General features: G+C 33.2%; 1 protein-coding gene and 1 long non-coding RNA gene across 3 annotated transcripts in view; both read right to left on the reverse strand.

Moving 5' to 3' along the window:
• Positions 4,253-4,704, reverse strand: LOC110269642. The gene is made up of 2 exons (XR_002358409.1): positions 4,565-4,704; positions 4,253-4,479 (listed from the first exon to the last, which is right to left on the reverse strand). It is a non-coding gene; the product is annotated as an uncharacterized LOC110269642 (long non-coding RNA).
• The window catches only part of LOC107634369 (protein SPEAR3-like), a 3,003-nt gene continuing 1,575 nt past the window's right edge, over positions 21,277-22,704 (reverse strand). The window contains exons 2-5 of one of the 2 annotated variants that reach the window (XM_016337887.2): positions 22,360-22,473; positions 21,991-22,058; positions 21,834-21,888; positions 21,277-21,606 (exon numbers count right to left, since the gene is read on the reverse strand). In XM_016337887.2, the coding sequence (XP_016193373.1) occupies positions 21,487-21,606; positions 21,834-21,888; positions 21,991-22,058; positions 22,360-22,473 (357 nt within the window). In that variant the 3' untranslated portion in view covers positions 21,277-21,486. Of the gene's footprint in view, positions 21,607-21,800; positions 21,889-21,990; positions 22,059-22,359; positions 22,474-22,704 lie in introns of both variants that reach the window. The other variant, XM_016337886.2, reaches the window with a different exon arrangement.

Raw genomic sequence — 22,704 nt, forward strand, 5'->3', positions numbered from 1 at the left:
TTGCAAGGGTAGGATTTTGTTAAATTAAATGCGATCAAAGTAAAAGCTGAAAAAGTTCGCTACTATCGAAGCCGCTATTTCGAAAGAATAGAGTAAGGTCTCTACCTTTCTTAACTAAAGCAAGCCAGTATTCCCTTGTGGGAAGAGAGGGATAGTATTAGTATAGGATCCTTCTTATATTATTTTCAAGAAGGATCCTAGTTCTCTACCCCAACAAAACCCAACCCTTCAGTAAAACAAAATCCTAATTCAATTCATCATCTCCATCTTTTTCAGCAGTGAAACAAAACCCCAACCTTAAATGTTTGAAATCACAAACACAAGATCATTCAAAATGTCTCATTCCTTCTTCTCGTTCAACCCATCCGATGATGGCAATGGAGACATTGACGAACGCTCCTCTTTGCTCGTTCATCATTATTCTTTAGTTTTAAGTTTCGATCCTCTCTGTTTGCATTCGAGCTTCGATCCTCCCTACTCATGTTTGTTCACCACTGTCGGTTACTATTTTGTATGTACCTAGATTCTACCTATTTCTTTTTCTTTTCTATTTTCGCACTCTGAATCCTAATTTTAATAATATTGTTATTGCTATTATACCATTTTTGGTAATATTGATTGCCATTGCCATGCTCCATCATCACTGCTCATGCTTTGAGCTTCTCTAGCTAGTTTGAGATTCTCGTGTTCGATAATCATTGCTTATCATTTATCTCTATTCTCTTCTAATTTTTAGACGTTCTTTTGCTAGTGTTTATTACTACGGCTCATTGTTCTGTAGGAACTGATGATTCTATCTCTGTTTTTTTTTAACACTTTTTGGTGTTTTGAATTTTAATTTTTTTATATGAAATTCGTTAAATATCATAAATTGGACCAGCTAGCTAATCAATTTATTTCAAAAACAATAGAGTCCAATTAAATGTGGCATAATAAGGATAAATAATTTTAGAAATTTATAAGTGAGGTGGTGTTGGTGCATGTCAATTTGTGATATAAACATAGAAAGTTTTTGGAAATGAAGAACAAAGAAAGAATTTTCATATCATAGTTAATTAGTATTTGGTTTAAAGTTTATCTTTTATGTTAATTGTTGCACATATATAATGTAACACCCTAAGTTATATCCTATTTTTGAGGGTCTTTAAATAAGATGGCACACTCGATAGAGAAAGAGACTGAACTTAATCGTTACGCAAGAAAGGGAGGAAGTACGTGTGAAGAGGAAAACAAGTAGTACTAAAACGATGATAAATATGAAATAATAAACTTATCCATGAGTACGGTTCAAAATAAAATGCTTAGAGGTAATTAAACAAAGAAAAGAAACTAATACGTCCTAACTAATTTCGTTGGAGAGGCTCACATACTTGTGTCCTATCCTATCCTTGGTCAGGACCCTTCCGTTATTCACGTATCGAGGTATCAGTGGTTTTTCTCCAACACCTTTTCGCGCAGTGAAGATCTGGTTCCGTTGTGTGGGATGAACTAGGACTCGATGGGCAGCTGGGATTCTCCTTCCGCGAACTCTCGACCTAAGTAGATAGTTTGGAGCACGGTAGTAGTGGTCGTAACTACCCACGCGTGCTTCGAGGGGTCATACTCAGAAGTCACCTTCGGAGGGCACTGCGTCGTCTCTATCCGTTGTGTCATGTTCCTCTGGAGACAGTATGGGAAAAGAAAAAGGGATGAGAACCTAACGTCTCAGTAGGAGTGCTATGCAACACCTCCATATCTATCTCCAGCCCACGTATGGGATTTTAAAAGAAAGTCGTACGATATGGCATGTAATATGAACCTCTTGTAAAGCGTAAAACATATAGGTAAAAAGGAAAGAACATAGAAAGAGAATAGAAGGATAACATCTTAAGTAACATCAACATAATCATAAATATATCTTAAAAAAAACATAATCAAACTTTTCATTCATGCTTTCTCCTTTCTTAACTTATAACTTTTATGGAAGGTATTGAGCTCAAACCGGTATAAAAGGTGGGAGTCCCCTTCCCTTACCGAAGGTTCTTATCCCAAACGTTTTGGCGATCACATTCCCCGATCACCTTTCCTTACCGAAGGATCATATCGATATCTTGTCTTTGGGGGTCACCTTCCCTTACCGAAGGATCATTCCCTCAGTTTAATTTACAATTAGGTTTTGTTTAACCATACACGAGAGGAAAATCATATAAGAAGAGATCATGTAAGAAAAGCGACAATTATGATGATAAAGGGATATATGAAAAACATGAGACTCTGGCATATGTATGAATTTTCTAATTAAAAGATCTTGGCAGTATAATAGCATGGATTGAAAGATGTCATATCAAATTACAGGAAATAGGGCATTTTAAATAATTGCACAAAATATTAAAGAAGTTATGTATTCTCGATCCTAAGGGAATAATATAATGGTGCAAACGATCATATACATAATAAGAATAGGGTATATTAAATATAAGAAAGTATGTACTATTGACCTTAAATGAGTAATAATAATATAATGATATAAGAGATCACATATATGGATATAATAGAATAGGGTATGTTGAACAAGACATTATAAGAAGGCATGTACTTTCGGCTCTAAGAGAATATTAATAATATAATAATATAAGAGAGCACATAATAAAATGACGTATATTAAATAGCTGAATAAGCATTTTAAGAAGGCATGTAATCTCGACCCTAAGAGAATATTAATAATATAATAATATAAGAGAGCACATAATAAAATAGCGTATATTAAATAGCTGAATAAGCATTATAAGAAGGTATGTACTCTTGACCTTAAGGGAATATTAACAATATAATCATATGAAAGAGCACAAAAATGGGTATAGTAAATAATTGAATGAACATCATAAGGAGACATGTACTAATGATTTAAGAATACATGAATAACATGATGGACAGACATGATCAACATGGATAAAGGATGAGTGAAAAATAATCAATGCCATGATAACATTCGTGAATGGAAGAAAATAAAAATGGAACATAACACATGCCAAGCATTAAAAAAAATACATAATTCCCTACTCTTTTTTTTTTTTTAACGCTTCTTTGAGCTTGCCTCTTGTATTTGCACACAGAATATATTTTGTAGAGAGAGAAGGGAGAGGTTTTGGTACTTGAGAGAAGTGATTTTCTACCTATAGGTGCACCCCTATTTATATACATTTGGGGATAGGGTGGTTGGGATAATTTTAATTTCAAACCGAGGATGGTTACTAGATTCCTATCCATAAATTTAAAATTCTAAGCCTATCTCCTAACTGATTTTCAAATTTCGAATTTAATTTTGTTTCTAGAAGGGTGGTTGTTACATATAATATTAGTATCACATGCATTACAAAGTATAATTTTCAAAATAATTGAAGAAAATATCATGTCCTAAACTATTCAAATTGTAATGTTAATGGTTTGACGAACAGAAGAGAGAGAAGAATAGTAAAAGTTGAAAGAGGGGACAAAAATAAGTTTTTCTCATTTAAAAATTTTTTAAAGGGTTAACCACCAAAAATGCCCCTAAATTATTTAAACAATGACATAAATATACTCGAATTTTACTATCGACAAAAATGCCTTCAAATAATTTAAAAACACAACCAAAATACCCAATAGTAAATATATATTTTCAAAAAATACCTTAGAGATTGAATTTTGATACAATTTTTTGAAAGCATCATTATAAAAATAAGATATTATTATACTTAAAATTTGGTACTTTTTTGTTAATTATATATTTTTTATTTTTTTGTTAACAATCAATAATACTTTTAAAAAATCACAAAACAATATATACTTAAGAAAAAATCACTAAGATATTATTATTTTTAAAATTTGGTAATTTTTCGTTAAGTATATATATTTTTTTGTAAATTTTTTATTAACAACTAATAATACGACTTTTTTACTGAAATGCGCATGAAAAATTCTTTAATTCCCAAAATGCGCATATGTGAAAATGTTTCTCAAAATGCGTAGGGCTATATCTAGGATGGCAGGTACGAAATGGGTTTCCACACCGTTCCTGGCATGATGGCCACGAAATGGGAGGACCATTTCACTTAGTGCAGGCACGAAATGGGAAACTCATTTTAAGCGTGGCAGAAGCGAAATGGACCAACCAAATCAGGGAGGGACAGCAGACACGAATGGGGGCACGGCAGTGGTGATGCATCTCATCAATGTCAATCTGAATAAACAAAAATACAAAATAATATATTTTGTCGGTAAAAAAGAAGTAAGGAACACAAAAATAAAAATATTTTAAGAAAAGACAAGATTGCTGATAAACCTGTCTCTGGAAACCCATCTAGAGCTGGTTATACTGCTCTGTACGTTCCCGCAATCCAGCCTGCAATGACTGGTTTGTTGTTGATTGGAAAACATCAATCTCACAACACGGTTTATCCAAGTTTGGGCTTCTCTCAATTGTTCATCTTTATACATTAGGGTCTCTTGAGCTACTCTGTGCTGGAAATCACAGAGAAATGTAAAGCAGCAACTTTTTTAATAAACTTTTATCATAGAAACAAAGCACACAATTTAAGCAGCCTACCTGTTCCTGCAACTCAATAAGCTGCCTGTCTTTTTCTTGAATATGTTCTTGAAGATCATGTATTTGTTTCATATGCTGAGCTCTTTCAGCTTCTGAATGATCACGTTCCCTTCTGCAAAAATTTTAATGGTGTGTAGTTCTCTTTTCTTCTCTTCTATTTTCCTTTCCAATTCATGAATTGTACGTTCCCTTTCACAAAGTTGCTCCTGCAGCCAGTTAAACATGTTTTAGAGCATAATATCAACTAGTGCATCATGAGAAGAAAAACATGTAAGCTAATAAAAAAATAAATGTTGATCAAAATCAAAAGATGATACTTTTAAATTCTGAGAAAAAATAGAATCTATGTTAAACTATTGGCAATGTAAAACATGATTACAATTTGCATTATAAAAAAGGCCTTGAATAATACATAAAAATTGAAAACATGATTACAGCAAAGTATTCCACTGCTTTGCCCATTTTGTGTGTGCCTGCATTGAGTTGATCTATTTTGTGTGCTTCATACACGAATTCTACCATTTCGTGTGTGTCATAGGCGAGGTCTCCCATTTCGTGTCTGCTGCAGAAGATGTGGCCCGTGTTAGACCCAATGCACCATTTCGTGGCTGACCTAAGCAAAATGGCCGTGCGTATTTGAGGAGGAAGATCAAACCTGCGTATATTGGGAATTAAAGAATTTTTCATGCGCATTTCAGTAAAAAAGTCCTAATAATACTTTTGAAAAATCACAAAAAATATATACTTATAAAAAAATCACTAAATTTTAAGAATAATATCTCATTTTTTTTAATTATGCTTGCAAAAAATCACATCAAAATTCAATCTCTAAGGTAATTTTTGAAAATATATATTTACGGTTGGATATTTTTGTCGCATTTTAAAATTATTTAAAGGTATTTTTGTTGATAATAAAACTCGGGTGCATTTTTGTCGGCGTTTGAATAATTCGGGGGCATTTTTGGTAGTTAACCTAATTTTAAATGACTGAAAACAAAAACTAAAAAATAAATATTTGGTGGTTAACCTTGTATACTCCTTATGTACTCCTACTATAAATAATTACCATCAATATTAGACTAATAAAAAAAAATAATCTAGGTAACACCCTCCCGCAAGCTAGAATTGTATAAATCTAACAATCCTAACTTAGAAATATTAGTAAGAAAAGGACCCAGTGGCAGAGCTTTGGTAAGAAAATTAGCAAGTTAGTCTTTGGAACGAACCTACATAAGATGAATGAGACCAGACAAATATTTTTTACGAACAATGTGACCGTTCACTTCAATTTGATTAGTTCTTTCATGAAAGATGGAATTATTGGCAATGTTAATAGCTAACTGGTTGCCACAGAACAGAGTGATAGACTTTTGAAGCGTCAAATCAATGAAATATATTAAGAAAGATAACCAACTAGCTTCACAAGTGGTAACAGCAAGAGACCTGTATTCAGCTTCTGCAGAGGACTTGGCAATGGTGGTTTGCTTCTTACTCTTCCAGCTAACGAGAGAGTTCCCAAGCATGAAGTAATAATCGGAATTGGAGCGACAAGTATTGACATAGGTAGTCCAGTCAGTGTTGGCAAATCCGGTGAGATGCAGATAAGAAGTAGAGGAGAAGAATAGACCAGTTACATGTCTGTCTTTTAAATATCAAAGTATGTGGAAAGCAGCCTTTAGGTGAGAAGTAGTTCTACAATCCAAAAACTGGCTCAAACGTCCCACGGCATAAGATATATCAAGTCTAGTATTTGTGAGGTAAAGAGGTCGGCCGATGAACTATATGTAGGTAGTGTTTTCCTTTAAAATGACACCTGACTCCTTTGAAAGTTTCTGACTATAATCAAATGGAGTGGAGAAAGGCTTACAATCTAGATAACCAAAATATTTGAGAAGGTCCATGGCATACTTTCACTAATAAATGTGAATTTCAGAGTTAGAGCGTGTTACTTCCATTTCCAATAAGTACTTGAAATCACCAAGATCCTTTATTTTGAACTTGTCATTCAAAATTTACTTAATGGAATTGATTTTGTCAATGTCATCCCTGGTTAAAACCAAGTCATCCACATATACTAGGATGACAGTAAGGCTTTTAGGTTGTTTCTTGATGAAGACAGAATGATCATAAAAAAATTGCTTATAACCAGCATCAACAAGAGTTTGAGTGAGTTTAATATTTCATTTTCTGCTTGCTTTCTTAAGCCCATGTAGAGACTTTTGCAATTTACAAACCAAACTTGGTTGTGACACAGCCAAACCGGGTGGTATTCTCATATAAACTTTCTTGTCCAAATCTCCATGAAGGAAGGCAGTATTGACATCTAGTTGTTTCAAATGCCATTTTTTTGCCGCTGCTAATGCTAACATTACTCGCAGAGTAGTCATTTTGACAACTGGACTTAAAGTATCACCATAATCCACTCCTTACACTTGAGTGAATCCTTTTGCAACAAGCCTAGATTTGTGCCTTTCTATAGTTCCACCGGGATTGAATTTTATCCAAAAAACCCATTTACAACCCACATCTTTCTTGCCTTTTGGAAGTTCAGTGAGACACCAAGTTCTATTCTGATCTAGAGCTGCCAATTCAGCTTGCATTACCTCTCTCCAACATTCATGTGCAGCTGCTTTCTCATAGGTGCTAGGTTCCGGATTTGAGGTGATGGCGAGATAAAGGGACTTATATTTTAGGGTTAGTTTATCATATGATAAGTGTTGTGAGATAGGATACAAAGAGTTAGAGTTGGTAAAGTTGCTAGAGTGAGCTGTGTGGGTTATCATACAATGGTGATCCTTCAAATAAGCAGGTGGTTTCTTGAGTCTTTCAGATTTTCTAGTGATGCAGTCATGTGTAATGTCGTAGTTTTGTGATGCAGGTGCATTGTTAGTGTGTGGTGTGGTAATGGGTGCAATGGTGTATGAGAAAATTGGTGAATGCATTAAGTTTGAAAAATGTTCATTTGAATTTGTGAGTGTGGTATGTGTGGGTGATTGCAAATGATGTGTGGATGGTGTATCATATTGAAAAAGATCAATACATTGTGGAGTATGAAAGGGTGTTGCAAGAATGTTAGCACTAGTGGAATGTGAAAATGGAAAATGAGTTTCATCGAAGGTTACATTTCTAAACATGAAAGTTTCTTTTGATTTTAAATCAATAAGTCGAAAACCCTTTGTTCCAAATTTAAAACCAAGAAAAGTTATTTTTCTGGCTCTTAGGTCTAATTTTGTTCTTGAATTTGTTAATGTGGAGGCATATGCCAGAGAACCAAATGCTCTTAAAATATAAAAGGTTAGGTAAGTTACCATACAAAAGCTTATAAAGACTAGCATTATCTAGTTTAGTACTGGGCAGTCTATTAATTAGGTGAATAGCATGGACAATTGCGTATTGCCGAAAACAAAATGGAATTCCTGATTATAATAACAGTGCTCTAGAAACACCTAAAATGTGCTAGTATTTTCGATCTACAATTCCGTTTTGCTCTGGTGTTTCTACACAAGAAGTTTGGTGTAAATGCCAATTGATGCAAAAAGGATTTTAGAGTAAATTCTGTCCCATTGTCAGTCCTTATACACTTAACTTGTTTTTCAAATTGTACTCTGACAAAATTTACAAAAGTAATAACCAATTTTGATGCCTCATATTTGGTTTTAATAAAAAAATCTAAGTGAATCTGCTCTTGTTATCTACCACAGTTAAAAAATACCTATGTCCTTCATTGGAAGGGACAAAAATGGGACCCCAGATATCCATATGAATTAAGTCAAAACAATATTTTATTTCAGTTGTACTAATATAAAAAAAAATATTTTCTTTTGTTTTGCAAATGGCATGAGTCACAAGAAAGTTTTGAAGCAATATAATCTATAAAAGGATAATATTCTTCAGTAAAATCAGTTTATGCATGGGTATGTATCCTAATCTAAGATGGCAAATGATGTTGTGCTCAATATGTGAAGGTGTTGTGTGATGAGTAGTAGTCATAGTTGCCACCAATGAAGCTTGCGTTATTTGAGGAGGGAGAAAGTGAGAGAATTCTGGTTCTTTACTCATTGTATATAACACTTCTCTACGCTTAGCAATGCCAATCATCTTCGACGTAGATCGATCTTGTATCTCACAACACTTATCATCTATTAACAGTTGGCAATGTAAGTTTGAGGTTAATTTTGACACAGAGATCAGTTTGAAATCAAACGAGAAAATGTACAAAACATTTTTGAGAAAAAAGTTTTCAGAGAATATGATTATGCCAATGATGGTGCTGACCGTTTTGGTCCCTTTTGGCAGTATCACATGTAACATCCCAACTTTTTGAATCAAATTATTATTTAATAACTAATTAATTAATTAAAATGGTAATGATTTAAGATTTGAATTTCAAATTTAAACATATGAAAGCACTAGTGGTAGTAAATCTCTAACCGACAGTAAACAACCTTTTAAAAACATAGTCATAACTAATTCTACATTTATTAGATTTGAATGATATTTTGTTATATGAAAAGATAAGAATACTAGCTCTATTCCTTAATTTCAGTATAAAATTAAATTCAAATTAAATTAGGTAGATAAATCGGTTACGAGTTCAGAGTAGAAAATCGCGCTCTTATCAGCCAGCCTGATATACTAACAGTATTTTGGAAATATTTCAAGCTGTGGTTATCCGATTGACTTCGTTTAAAATTAGTTTTAAAGCTAATTCAATTCTCTATAAATTTGTGTCTAATAGCTATTTCCAAATTCCAAATGTAGAAAACGTTATAGAGCTCACAAAGTGACGATCCAAATTGAAGATTTCACCTAAATGCCTCCTAACATAATCTGCACATACCTGAGAGCTATTTGATCCTTTCTTTCTCATTCTATTCCCTTTTTCTATACAAAACTTTCTAGTATACACAAAGTCTAGCTATGGAACAAGTCTCTCTTCACTAACAAACCGCATCTATTGGTATCGGAACACCTATCGAAACTTTACTCGAGGTAGGGGATTTTGTGCTAATTTTTATATGTCATGTTTTAAATATTTTCGAACATAGATGTTAGCTTTGCATGTCATGGTATAATGTTTCTTTCCTTCATACGCATTATGCATTATAATAACAATCTTATGTGCATTAAAAAACTGAGGGAATGATCCTTCGGTAAGGGAAGGTGATCGAATCGAGATGATCCTTCGGTAAGGAAAGGTGATCGGTAAACTTTTGGGAACCTTCGGTAAGGGAAGGAGACTCCCATCAATTTTATAATAATATATATCTTGGTTGCAATAACTTCCTTCTTGTGTATGTCTAAATAACCTTGATTGTAAATTGAACTGAGGGAATGATCCTTCGGTAAGGGAAGGTGACCCCTAAAGACAAGATATCGAGATGATCCCTCGGTAAGGGAGGGTGATCGATCGAGATGATCTTTCGGTAAGGGAAGGTGATCGCCAAAACGTTCGGGATAAGAACCTTCGGTAAGGGAAGGGGACTCCCATATTTATACCGGTTTGAGCTCAATACCTTCCATAAAAGCTACGAGAAAAAGAAATGAAAAGTACAATGAAAAGTGTGATCATGATTGTTCTTCTTTTATTTTTTTATTTATTTATGATTATGTTTATTATTGCATTCAAAGATCCTTCCTTTTTTCCAAAGTTCCTTTTTGTATGATGTATGATATTGTTTAAGATCTTTATTTTATTCAGATCTATTCTGTTTGACTTATCTATGACAATGTTACTATTCTTCTCTTATTTATTATTTATTTTGTCTTGCTTTATGGACTATGAGAACATCATACCAAGGTTTATGAGTTACCTTTATATGTTTAACGCTATAGGCATTTTGTATGCATTACACATGTCATAACATAAGTAAATGAGAAGCATCTAAAAGTCACACCACTCCGACTAATCAAGACTTTTGAAAATAATTGAACAACATTGCATTATCACTGTTTTTATTTTAAAACTCGGAGTGGCTGGGGATGGATACGATGACACCATATAGATAAACTACTGAGAAACTTTTGTTTCTCACCCCTCTCTCTGTACCATCTTCAGGAACGATGCAGTACAAAGCAATACACTGCTCAGTTGAGGTGAAAGGACAAGTGCACTAGTAGGAGCAAACTATCGATGACGTAGATACAAAACATTAAGCAAACCCTTAAGAAGGAAGAATATACGATTGTTTTAGTCATAGTTATACAAATTAAGAGAATTAGAATTTTCTGAGTGTCTTGTTTTATTTTATTGAGTGATTGCAATTGTAATTATGATGTTTCTTTTTGTGATTATTTGGTATGAGTAAAGCTTGTCATTGTTGTGCCTTCATAATTTAGCACGTCATTTTTTTATGTTAGTATTTCCAGATCCACTTATATTTTTCAACTAGTAAATAAAAACTAATTATTCAATATTTTATTTATAAATTATTTTATATAAATATTTTATATTTATTTTAAGAGAAAAATTTCGCAAGGTTTTGAATATCAGCTACTAAATATAATCCAAATAAAGCTTAACTCATTTTAAAAGCATTAGGGTGTTACAATTTTGGTATCAGAGCAATTTGATCCCATAGGACACTTGCAAGATTACTTTGTTATCATTTAGTTATAAATAGTATTATATCGTGAAATCTTTTCTATGTGATGAATTTAGATTAGAAATATTTGATCATCTAATAGTAAAAGTTATTGTGCTCTTGAATGTTTTGTTTGAGACTTATTGCCGTAATTTTATGATCAAAATGTGTATGTGTTAATGTCAAAACATAGATTATCTAGGAACACCCCGCTCATAGTTAAAGATATATCCAAATACACATGAGACGTTAAAAAAAAGGGTTAGGAAATTATGTTTTTGTAACTTTATATGCTTAGCATGTGTTTTATTTATCCTCTCATTTTCATGTTGTTGTATGATGCCTTTGTTATCATGATTATTGTCTTATACTTTATTCTTTCTTTTCTTATTTTATACTTATACATTTTAATCATTCAAAATTTTCTATGTGTAAAATCTATCATCTTTAAGTCTTTGTAATCGAGAGTACATGCATATCCTTATGTTTTTTTTATAAATTCTATTTTTATAATTATTACTACTATCTCGCAAGCCATTTAAGCTAAGAGTACATGCACTTTTATAAACTCTATGTGATTATTTAGTATGTCCTATTATTATGAAATTCTCTTATACATGTGACCCTACACGATTTTTTTATGTGTATGCTCTTTATGTTACTATTATTACCTCTTTGATCAGAGGAAAGAAGAGAATGTGAAGCAATTAACTTGCATGAGACTAATTATCTTTACTTTTTCGAACCCTGTTTATCATGTTTTTGCTTAGCTTGATTTGACATTAGCTTCCTTGATTAGTTTTTTCTTTTCTTCCTCTTTGGTGTTTGAATAAAAAAAATAAATGAAATTATCTATCATGTTAATCTATTTTATATAATCATATTAAACTTAAACGTTTAATTCACATTTAGTGCACTTAGTTAATTCATGATGAGAATAGAGAATAGAACTGTTTTGTAACTTTACTTGATTTGATTGAATGTATGGATTGATTGAACTTACGTATGTTAGGAACTATCATATATTCCTATAAAAAAAGGTAGATAAAAGGTAGATAAAACCTACTATGATAAGATGAGGTTGATTAGTATGTTCTTAGAAGACGCGAATTTTGAGGACAAAATTCTTTTTTTAAGGGGGTGAGAATGTAACATCCCAAATTTTTGAATCAAATTATTATTTAATAACTAATTAATTAATTAAAATGGTAATGATTTAAGATTTGACTTTCAAATTTAAACATATGAAAATACTAGTGGTAGTAAATCTCTAACCGACAGTAAACAACCTTTTAAAAATATAGTCATAACTAATTCTACATTTATTAGATTTGAATGATATTTTGTTATATGAAAAGATAAGAATACTAACTCTATTCCTTAAGTTCAGTATAAAATTAAATTCAAATTAAATTAGGTAGATAAATCGGTTACGAGTTCAGAGTAGAAAATCGCGCTCTTATCAGCCAGCCTGATATACTAACAGTATTTTGGAAATATCTCAAGCTAAAGTTATCCGATTGACTTCGTTTAAAATTATTTTTAAAGCTAATTCAATTCTCTATAAATTTGTCTCTAATAACTATTTCCAAATTCCAAACGTAGAAAAAGTTATAGAGCTCACAAAGTGACAATCCAGATTGAAGATTTCACCTAAATGCCTCCTAACATAATCTGCACATACCTGAGAGCTATTTGATCCTTTCTTTCTCATTCTATTCCCTTTTTCTATACAAAACTTTCTAGTATACATAAAGTCTAGCTATGGAACAAGTCTCTCTTCACTAACAAACCGCATCTATTTGTATCGGAACACCTATCCAAACTTTACTCGAGGTAGGGGATTTTGTGCTAATTTTTATATGTCATGTTTTAAATATTTTCGAACATAGATGTTAGCTTTGCATGTCATGGTATAATGTTTCTTTCCTTCATACGCATTATGCATTATAATAACAATCTTATGTGCATTAAAAAACTGAGGGAATGATCCTTCGGTAAGGGAAGGTGACCCCCAAAGACAAGATAATCGAGATGATCCTTCGGTAAGGGAAGGTGATCGGTAAACTTTTGGGAACCTTCGGTAAGGGAAGGAGACTCCCATCAATTTTATAATAATATATATCTTGGTTGCAATAACTTCCTTCTTGTGTATGTCTAAATAACCTTGATTGTAAATTGAACTGAGGGAATGATCCTTCAGTAAGGGAAGGTGACCCCTAAAGACAAGATATCGAGATGATCCCTCGGTAACGGAGGGTGATCGATCGAGATGATCCTTCGGTAAGGGAAGGTGATCGCCAAAACGTTCGGGATAAGAACCTTCAGTAAGGGAAGGGGACTCCCATATTTATACCGGTTTGAGATCAATACCTTCCATAAAAGCTACGAGAAAAAGAAATGAAAAGTACAATGAAAAGTGTGATCATGATTGTTCTTCTTTTATTTTTTTATTTATTTATGATTATGTTTATTATTGCATTCAAAGATCCTTCCTTTTTTCCAAAGTTCCTTTTTGTATGATGTATGATATAGTTTAAGATCTTTATTTTATTCAGATCTATTCTGTTTGACTTATCTATGACAATGTTACTATTCTTCTCTTATTTATTATTTATTTTGTCTTGCTTTATGGCTTATGAGAACATCATACCAAGGTTTATGAGTTACCTTTATATGTTTAACGCTATAGGCATTTTGTATGCATTACACATGTCATAACATAAATAAATGAGAAGCATCTAAAAGTCACACCACTCCGACTAATCAAGACTTTTGAAAATAATCGAACAACATTGCATTATCACTGTTTTTATTTTAAAACTCGGAGTGGCTGGGGATGGATACGATGACACCATATAAATAAACTACTGAGAAACTTTTGTTTCTCACCCCTCTCTCTGTACCATCTTCAGGAATGATGCAGTACAAAGTAATACACTGCTCAGTTGAGGTGAAAGGACAAGTGCACTAGTAGGAGCAAACTATCGATGACGTAGATACAAAACATTAAGCAAACCCTTAAGAAGGAAGAATATACGATTGTTTTAGTCATAGTTATACAAATTAAGAGAATTAGAATTTTCTGAGTGTCTTGTTTTAATTTATTGAGTGATTGCAATTGTAATTATGATGTTTCTTTTTGTGATTATTTGGTATGAGTAAAGCTTGTCATTGTTGTGCCTTCATAATTTAGCACGTCGTTTTTTTATGTTAGTATTTCCAGATCCACTTATATTTTTCAACTAGTAAATAAAAACTAATTATTCAATATTTTTATTTATAAATTATTTTATATAAATATTTTATCTTTGTTTTAAGAGAAAAATTTCGCAAGGTTTTGAATATCAGCTACTAAATATAATCCAAATAAAGCTTAACTCATTTTAAAAGCATTAGGGTGTTACATCACATTAATTTGAGCAATATTTTGAAAGCTTGCAAAATCTTTTAAGTCGAAAGTTACATGATATGTCGCACCAGAGTCAATGACCCATAGTGCATATTTTGGAGTGATAATGCTCATAATTTTTTGCATTAAAATGTAATGCAATGGATTTACCTGGAATAGAGGTCTGAATAGAATCAATCAAAATTTTGCTTGCATTATGAGATTGTTGTTGTGCACTTTTATTTTTTATCAACTCTAACAAGAAAAATCTTTGTTCTGTAGAGAACTCAGATCTTGATGTTCCAATGTTCTCTTAGAGATAATTGAGTTGGGATTGTTTGTCACTGAGTATATCATCATGCTCCTTAGTGATCAGGTGATTGATTGTGGTGTTATGTTGTTACCGTTGCTGGAAATGGGAGGAGTACCCATGCTTCTTATAGCACACATCTTTTGTGTGGCCTTACTTGTTGCAATAAGAGCATGTCATTATAGCTCCACGACCTCTACTACCTGGATTTTCTCTAGGGTGGAGAAAATAAGGGTTTGATTGATCTTGAATTGAACTTGTGTTGTTTTTTGAAATTTGAAATTGAAGATTCGTTAGTTTATAGAGGAGATTGACATTGCTCTGGTTATCAAAACTACCACTCGAGGATCTGTTCACCATATCTGTCATTTTTGAGAATATGTGAGATATGTGTGATATGTGAGTAATTGAATTAAGTTTGGATATGATTTGAGAATGAAATGTGATATATGAGGATTGTGATGATGAGTATTGGTGAAATTTGGGCCGGAGGCCATGACCGGGTAAGCCTAGGAAAGTATGATGGATTGGAGGGAATGATAATTATTAATTGTAATGATGATTGATGGTAATGTGGGTTTGGTAATCAATTTTGGTAAAATATTGTTGGATTATGAATTTGTGAATTGAAATGATTTAGAATGAGTGATTAGGCTTGGATTGAATGGATTGGTGAATTTAAATGTTAAATTGTTAGGTCTTGAAAGGTTGAGATTGGTATAGTTTGGATTTTTAAAGTTGAAAGAGAGTTTTGAAAAATAGAGAAATTTGGTAAAAACCTATTTTTAACGAACTTTGACGGGCCATAACTTAGTTTTCAGACCCCCAAATTTGGTAAAACTTGTCTTAAATGAAAATGAGTCCGTGGAGTTTATAACATTTAAAGAAGGGACAGAAAATTATTTTTAACAAAAAAGTTATGCGTATTTAAAATTTAGGGTTAAAAACTGAATTCTACAGAAGTTGTAGAAAATTAAGGTCATGCGTACTGCGTATGCTTGAGGGGCGTTATAGACTGGAAAGAGCTTTGTGTGACGTGCGCATACCATACGTATGCACAAAAGCAAGGTCATATGTACGCACAACTTGCACTTTTAGAATCAAATATTTTTCATGCGCGTACCATGCGCACGCACATAAGGGGACTCGTGATGCGTACGCACGAATGTTTTGTTTTGCTGAAAATATTTATTTTAACTGTTTTTGTCTATCCGCTCCACTATTTTACCTCTATAACCCCTATTTAAGATCTCCTAGCTAGTGTTTAGGCTTTGGAATGAGCGAGAATGTATCGGGAGAATTAAAAAGGGGTATTTTTTGTTATGAGTTTAGAGACGGTGACTTAAGTTTGTAACGTGTTATGGATGGAATAACTAGATTAGGTTGGTGGAGTGTTGTATTGATGATGAATTGAGAAAATGGATGTGAATAAAAATTACGAAAGACCAAAATTAAATAACATACATTGATATATTATGATTTGGTAAGTTGCTATGCGCCTCGGATAAGGATGGTGGTTAGATCCCGCATGTTGAGGTTGCGGTGCCAGCGTAGGGGCTATGGCAGTCTCCCGCCTACATTCAAATGTGAGGTCTGAGACAGTCTCCTGCTCACATAACCTTTCGTGCTATAAGAATGAACTCAGGCACTATAACTCGAAAGAGTGAGTCGGGTACATCCCAAGGATGCGCAGAAAAGTGAGCCGGACACTATATCCCCGGGAGCGCATAAAAGTGAACTGGACATTATATCCCAGGGGTGAAGAAAGTGAGCTGGGCACTATATCCCAATGATGTGGCAAAAATGTGATATCTGAAAGGATATGTCTGGTTGCCAGTTGAACCGACGAGTGATATCACAACCAATAGGATCAGCTTTCATCATTTGCATTTACTATGTGATTGCTTGCTTTGATTAATTGCATTATGCCCAAATGAATAACATGCCTAATTGCTAATTAAATTACTTGCTGTATATGAACTCTTCTTGTGTTTTACTTGTCTGCATTACTTGTGTTTTACCAGTTTGAGGAGGTTCGGTAGGCAGTGGCGATCGGGTCGCGTGAAGGGTATATTAGTGAAGGCTCTAGGATAGCGGTGGCTATTAGAGTAGAAATATCTTAAGATAGATAACACTTTGTTGGTTTTAATATACATATTATAAGTTAGAATTTTATGCATGTGGAAGTTCTAGGATTACCTTTGCCTTCCAGAACCTTATATCTTATCTATTGGGGACTGTTACCATATTGAGAACTCCCAGTTCTCATACCATATGTTGTTGTTTTTCAAATGCAGGTCGCAACACACCTCTGTGAGTTTGCGAACGTGGAGACAGAGTGGAGGATGACTCAGCCTTACTTATGCTTTATTTTATTATAGTCTCTCACTTTTGTAAACTTGGTGCCTTAGAGGCTTTTATTCTGAAAACAATGAGAGATGGGATGTAAGCTATTTTATTATCAAAACTCTGATGTATATTTTGTTTGAACTAGTTGGCCTAAACTCCGCAGGCTGCGGCTATTTCTCTTTTAGATATTGTATATATATAACTTGATTATGTTATATCTATTGCATTGTATCTTTTCAGGATTTTAGTTATTGTGTGACCGCTTCACACTTTTATCTATTTTTTATCTTATATTCCTTTCATCAGGCTTTTAGTTTTATTATTTCTTGACTATATTTTGTATTTTTGAGCTTTAGAACTGTTGTGACGCGTTCGTCCTTTGCTTTACGGCTAGAGATTAAGCTTAGGGTGATAGGGTATTATAATGCTGCCAACCGACCAGTGAGTTGTTGGACTTATTTAATTGATTGAAGGCTCCTCATTTCTAACATGGCTTGGCATTTTTTTTGGGTTGACCTCTATACCTCGGCATGTTAGCATGAAACCTAAAAATTTTCCTCCATGCACCCCAAAAGCACATTTGTTTGGGTTCTGTTTCATGTTATACGTCTCAGTTACTGAAATATTTTCTCCAGGTCGCTTGTATGGGTGCCCTCAGATTTGGTCTTCGCCACCATATCGTCTATGTATACCTCTATATTTCGTTTGATATGATTAGTGAAGACCTTATCCATGAGTCTTTGATACGCAGCACCTGCATTTTTTAGCCCAAAAGGGGATAACCTTATAACAGAAATTACCATAGTAATAAAAGTTGTCTTATCATGGTCAGCCAAATATATAAGTATTTGGTTATAGCCTGAATAAGCATTCATAAAACTTTGAAAACTATATGAGCTATCAACTAATTTGTGAATACAAGATAAAAGATGCGTCCTTTGGACAGGTTTTGTTGAGGTCGGTAAAGACCACACATATCCTCCACTTGCTATTGTGTTTTTTGACCATGACTACATTTGCTAGTCAGCTTGTAAATCTAATTGCTTTTATAAACCTAGCATCTAATAGTTTTTGGATTTTCTCTAGGGAAAAATAAGTATTGGATATCTAGGGTTTTACAATTAGGATATTCACCTAGGGTTTTTTGTGACCATATATAACCTCGTATTGCGCTCACCTGAGCAACCTACCGATTCTCCTATTGATGGTTGTAGAACTTTGCCACTTAGCTTTATTTTTTAATATGTAGAATAGAATAATACGTTTGCACTGTTGTCCGGGTCTAAAAGGACTTTTTTTACCAACAGCTGCCGACTTGAAGTGATAAGTCTACAAGGTCGTCTAGGTTTTTATCTATCGCTTTGAAATATAAAGATTTGAATGTTATCTTTGTGATATTCACATTAGGGATTAAGTTCGGTTCAGATTAAGTGACTGACATCATGGTCCTATACGACATCTTTCTGGTAGAGTTACTGCATCCTCCACCTGCGAAACCACCAGAAATACAATTAACAATGCTAAGGAGTTAATTAGGATTTCTGTTTACCTTTTTCCTTTGTCTCTGTAATTGTCTTTTGACTTCCAATGTTGGCCGAAGTCTGTTGTGTTTTGTCTCTGTCCTTGACTATCAATGTATTTGTCTAATAGTCCTTGGCGAGCTAGCTTCAGAAGAAAATCCTTTGCTATAACACAATCATCTGGGTATTCCCGTACTCTTGATGAAAAGTGCAGTATTTAGATTTGTCCATATATCATTGGTCTTGATAAGTCTCTTCTTTGTTTGGTGGTTTGATCAATTTGGAATGCAAGATATCTTTAATGATGTCTTTCCTTTTGGTGTTGAATGGAGTATACGTGTCAAATTTTGGTGTCAATTTGAATGGCTTTCGGTATGCCTTATTGTTTAGGTATTTGTTTCATTTGTCCTCCTCTTTTCTAGGGTTAGGTCTTTTTGCTTTTCGAATTTGTCAGAAATTTTCTATTTCAATTTGACTTGTTGTCCTTTCTCTAAATTCGGTCAGCGTCTTTGGCTTCATCACCGCTATAGTCTCCTAGAATTTTTCAGGTTGAAGTCCACTCTCCATGGTTGCTTTAGCGAACCTCGTCATATAGTCCTTAAGACTTTCATATTATCCTTGCTTAATTAATGGTGATGAGATAGTTCGAGTCATATACATAGATCTATGAAGTTGTGAAATTGTTGACAAAGAGGTCGACGAGCTCATTGAAGCTTGATACAGAACCTGTAGGTAAACCAAAAAATCATATCAAGGCAGTACCGTCTAAGAAAGTTGGAAATATATGACAAAGTATTGGGTTAGATGCACCGCCATTCATGAACATCATTGAGTAGAATTTAGTGACATGGATGTTTGGATCACCGATTCCCTCATAGGATTTCAGTGTCATCGGCAGAGTGAAGTTTTTAGGCATTTGGAAGCTCATAATTTTCTTGAAGAAAGGATTAGTTCTTTTTACTGGTGGCTTTGGGGTGACTATCACTACGGCTTTGGTTTTCGTAGTGTGGTCATCGTCATCATCGTCGTTCCCAAGATTTTTTTGTTCTTCCTCCTTACTTCGGTTGTTTTGCTTTTGGTTTGATAAGTTGGCCATCCGCTGGTTTTTTGTCCTCAGAAACTCATTAGCTAATAGCTTAGCCTCAATTTAAGGAGGTAGAGGAGGATTGTTTTGCTCTTCCTCCATTGATTATGACTTGCAAAAGAGGATAAAAGCAAGTAGAAGAGATAATGGTGGGGTTAAGTAAAATCAACCTCATAGTGGTGCCAAATGTTCCTGTGTGGTAAGTCCTGGGAAAGGTATAGGTCGTTCGGTCCAAGGTTGAGCTCGCTTCTGCCTAGGCTGGATGAGGTATACGTCGGCTTCTGAAGAACAGTAGTGGTAGATACCTGCAAAGACACTCCAACGCTCAAATAAAAAAGAGTGTGAGATGAGTATAATGCAATTTAAAGAGAATAGCATATCTTTGTTTTCTTTTATGCCCTCTTCTTATAGAGCGGATTAGGTTTTGTTTTGCTCTATAGTGTGGCTAACTTGTTTGACCTAATCGTTGCCCGATTCATGTATTGCGAAGGTTACATATAACCATCTCCTTTTTTTTCCTGCTAAGATAAAGATCCCTTTTTCTGTTTTATTTGGCACGTTTCTGATTTATAACATTAACGGGTACAAGCTATAACAAAAAAATGAAAACCAAACATGTTTTCAGTGCTTTTTTTTTTTTTTAAATTTGAAAACAATGATCAAAACAAACATATTTTCTAAAATTTTGAAAATTCGAAAACAAAAATAGTTTTCAAAAAATAAAAATTAAAAATAAAAATAGAAAACATTTCCTTGTATCAAACACTATCTTAGGTTTTCAAATGTAAACCTTTTATCTTGTTTACCTTATATAAACAATCATACGATGATATGGTCGTTGTAGAGTAGTATAATTCGGTTTTTAGATTATAGGCTACAACTTCACTAACTGCTATTAATTGTAGTGTTGATCTTCTCAATTAATTTTTTTACTAATTCTCTTGGATATTAGTGAGGTTGTGCTGGGAGTCCTAATAATATCTTTTTTAACAATTATTCGAATTATAGCTTATGACCACCGAATTATGAATATAACGGCCAGATTATGTGCAACAATGTCAATAGTGATTGTTTATGTATCATAAAAATTCTAACAATCTTTGATCTAATATCCAAATTATAGACTGTAACTATCGAATTATAGTGACTATATCAAGAACCTTTTTATGTTAGCGAGATTGTTAAGATGATAGTTTCTACAACTATTCCATAATATCATAATGTCTTTTTTCTAGATGTCTTTTTACCTGTGAATATGGTACGTTATTGCAATTGGCCTGAACAAGAACAACTTTTGCTTTCAGCATTTAGCTTAACAATATATGTGTGTATCAGTGTATGTATTCTCTCTAGGTGTGTTCTTTGTGTCTTACGTTGTAGTTTTGTATTTAGTAGTGTTTTATTCTCTTTGTAGCTAGTAACTAATGCTAACTAACGGGAAAAAATACATTGAAGAGGGGAAACAAAAGGGAAGAAAATAAGGAGAGTTTAGAAAACAATAACTTAATCTTCATTTCTCTCCAACAAATTACGCAAAAAGAGAAAGCTTTTGCATTGAAAGCAAACACATACATAAACATTGGCCTGTTCTCGATCATCATGTGCTTTTGCGCGCAATGCTAGATCTAAGATTGCAATAAATAAAATCGTTACAATCATGAGGAACAGGACCGCTTCATGAAGATCATAGAGATAATCTGAGTTCCAAATCAAGTTCTTGAGCTTCACTTGATTCAGAGTTGTGACTGCCTGAACCCACAGAACCACTCCTTTGTTTCTCTCTATCATTGTCATCATGTGACCCCTATAATATATACACAAATCATATTAATTGTCTTCCAAATACACTCCTTACATATATATGTATGCATGAAATTAGTAAAAAATCACACAAAAAATCAACTATAATTTAATTTATTAATGTATATTTTATATTGTTGATTAATTGGTAACATAAGTCATGTTACACATATTTCTTTAATATATAAGATTCCTTACATATAGGTTCAGAAACTGGAAAGGTATAGTGACCTTGGATTGAGAAGAAAACTGATTCTCCAACATGCCAGCATTAGAATTTTCCCATCTGTTTTGGGGAAAAAAAAAAAACAAAAACTCATCAAACTCGTCTGGCATATCAGCAAGCAGTAAACACAATAGAGAAAGTGTTGACTTATTAGTTAAATACCTTGCTGTATTTGTTGAGCGAGAATCACCATATCTCATGTTAGTTTTCTCGTATTCGGTTAGGCCCATCTGCATTATTGCCAAACAATTTTTGTCAAAAATCTCATCATATCGTAATCATATCACATACTAATATACTATACTAGGAATATTTTACGAAAAGAAATAGAATCTTGCGTGCACTCCACATCAGGTGGGTGACAAATTAAATTCAATCAGATGTACCGCAGTTACTACCAAATAAATTAAACCAAGATATATATGATGAAAAGTAAATGAAATGATAAAGTGAATTTGTTAAATTTTATGGAGAATATAGCAAAACATACAATAAATAGAATTAATGAGATGAGATTTAAAAAGAGGGTACCGTAATGTTGGTTTGGAAGGCATAAGAAGGGGAGTATGATGTAGATGAGGAAGAGTAAGAGAAAGATGACGATGGTGGTGATGAATATGCTGCCATTTGCGCTTTTGGATCATCCTGCATAAGAATATATATAGTGATGATGAATTTACAAGGCCAACTAGTTTTTAATTAACCAAAGAAAAATGGTACATTATCATCAGAATTTATTATTTTTAGACATTAGTTATCTATTAATATTTAAAAATATGAAATTTAAAGTATGTTATTAGATTTTGGAAATGTTTAATAACAAAAAAAATTTAATAAAAATCAATTAGAATTTACTTTATTTAGCTTTCATTAATT

The sequence above is a fragment of the Arachis ipaensis genome, chromosome B03 (assembly GCF_000816755.2).
Source record: "Arachis ipaensis cultivar K30076 chromosome B03, Araip1.1, whole genome shotgun sequence".
Taxonomy (NCBI): Eukaryota; Viridiplantae; Streptophyta; class Magnoliopsida; order Fabales; family Fabaceae; genus Arachis; species Arachis ipaensis.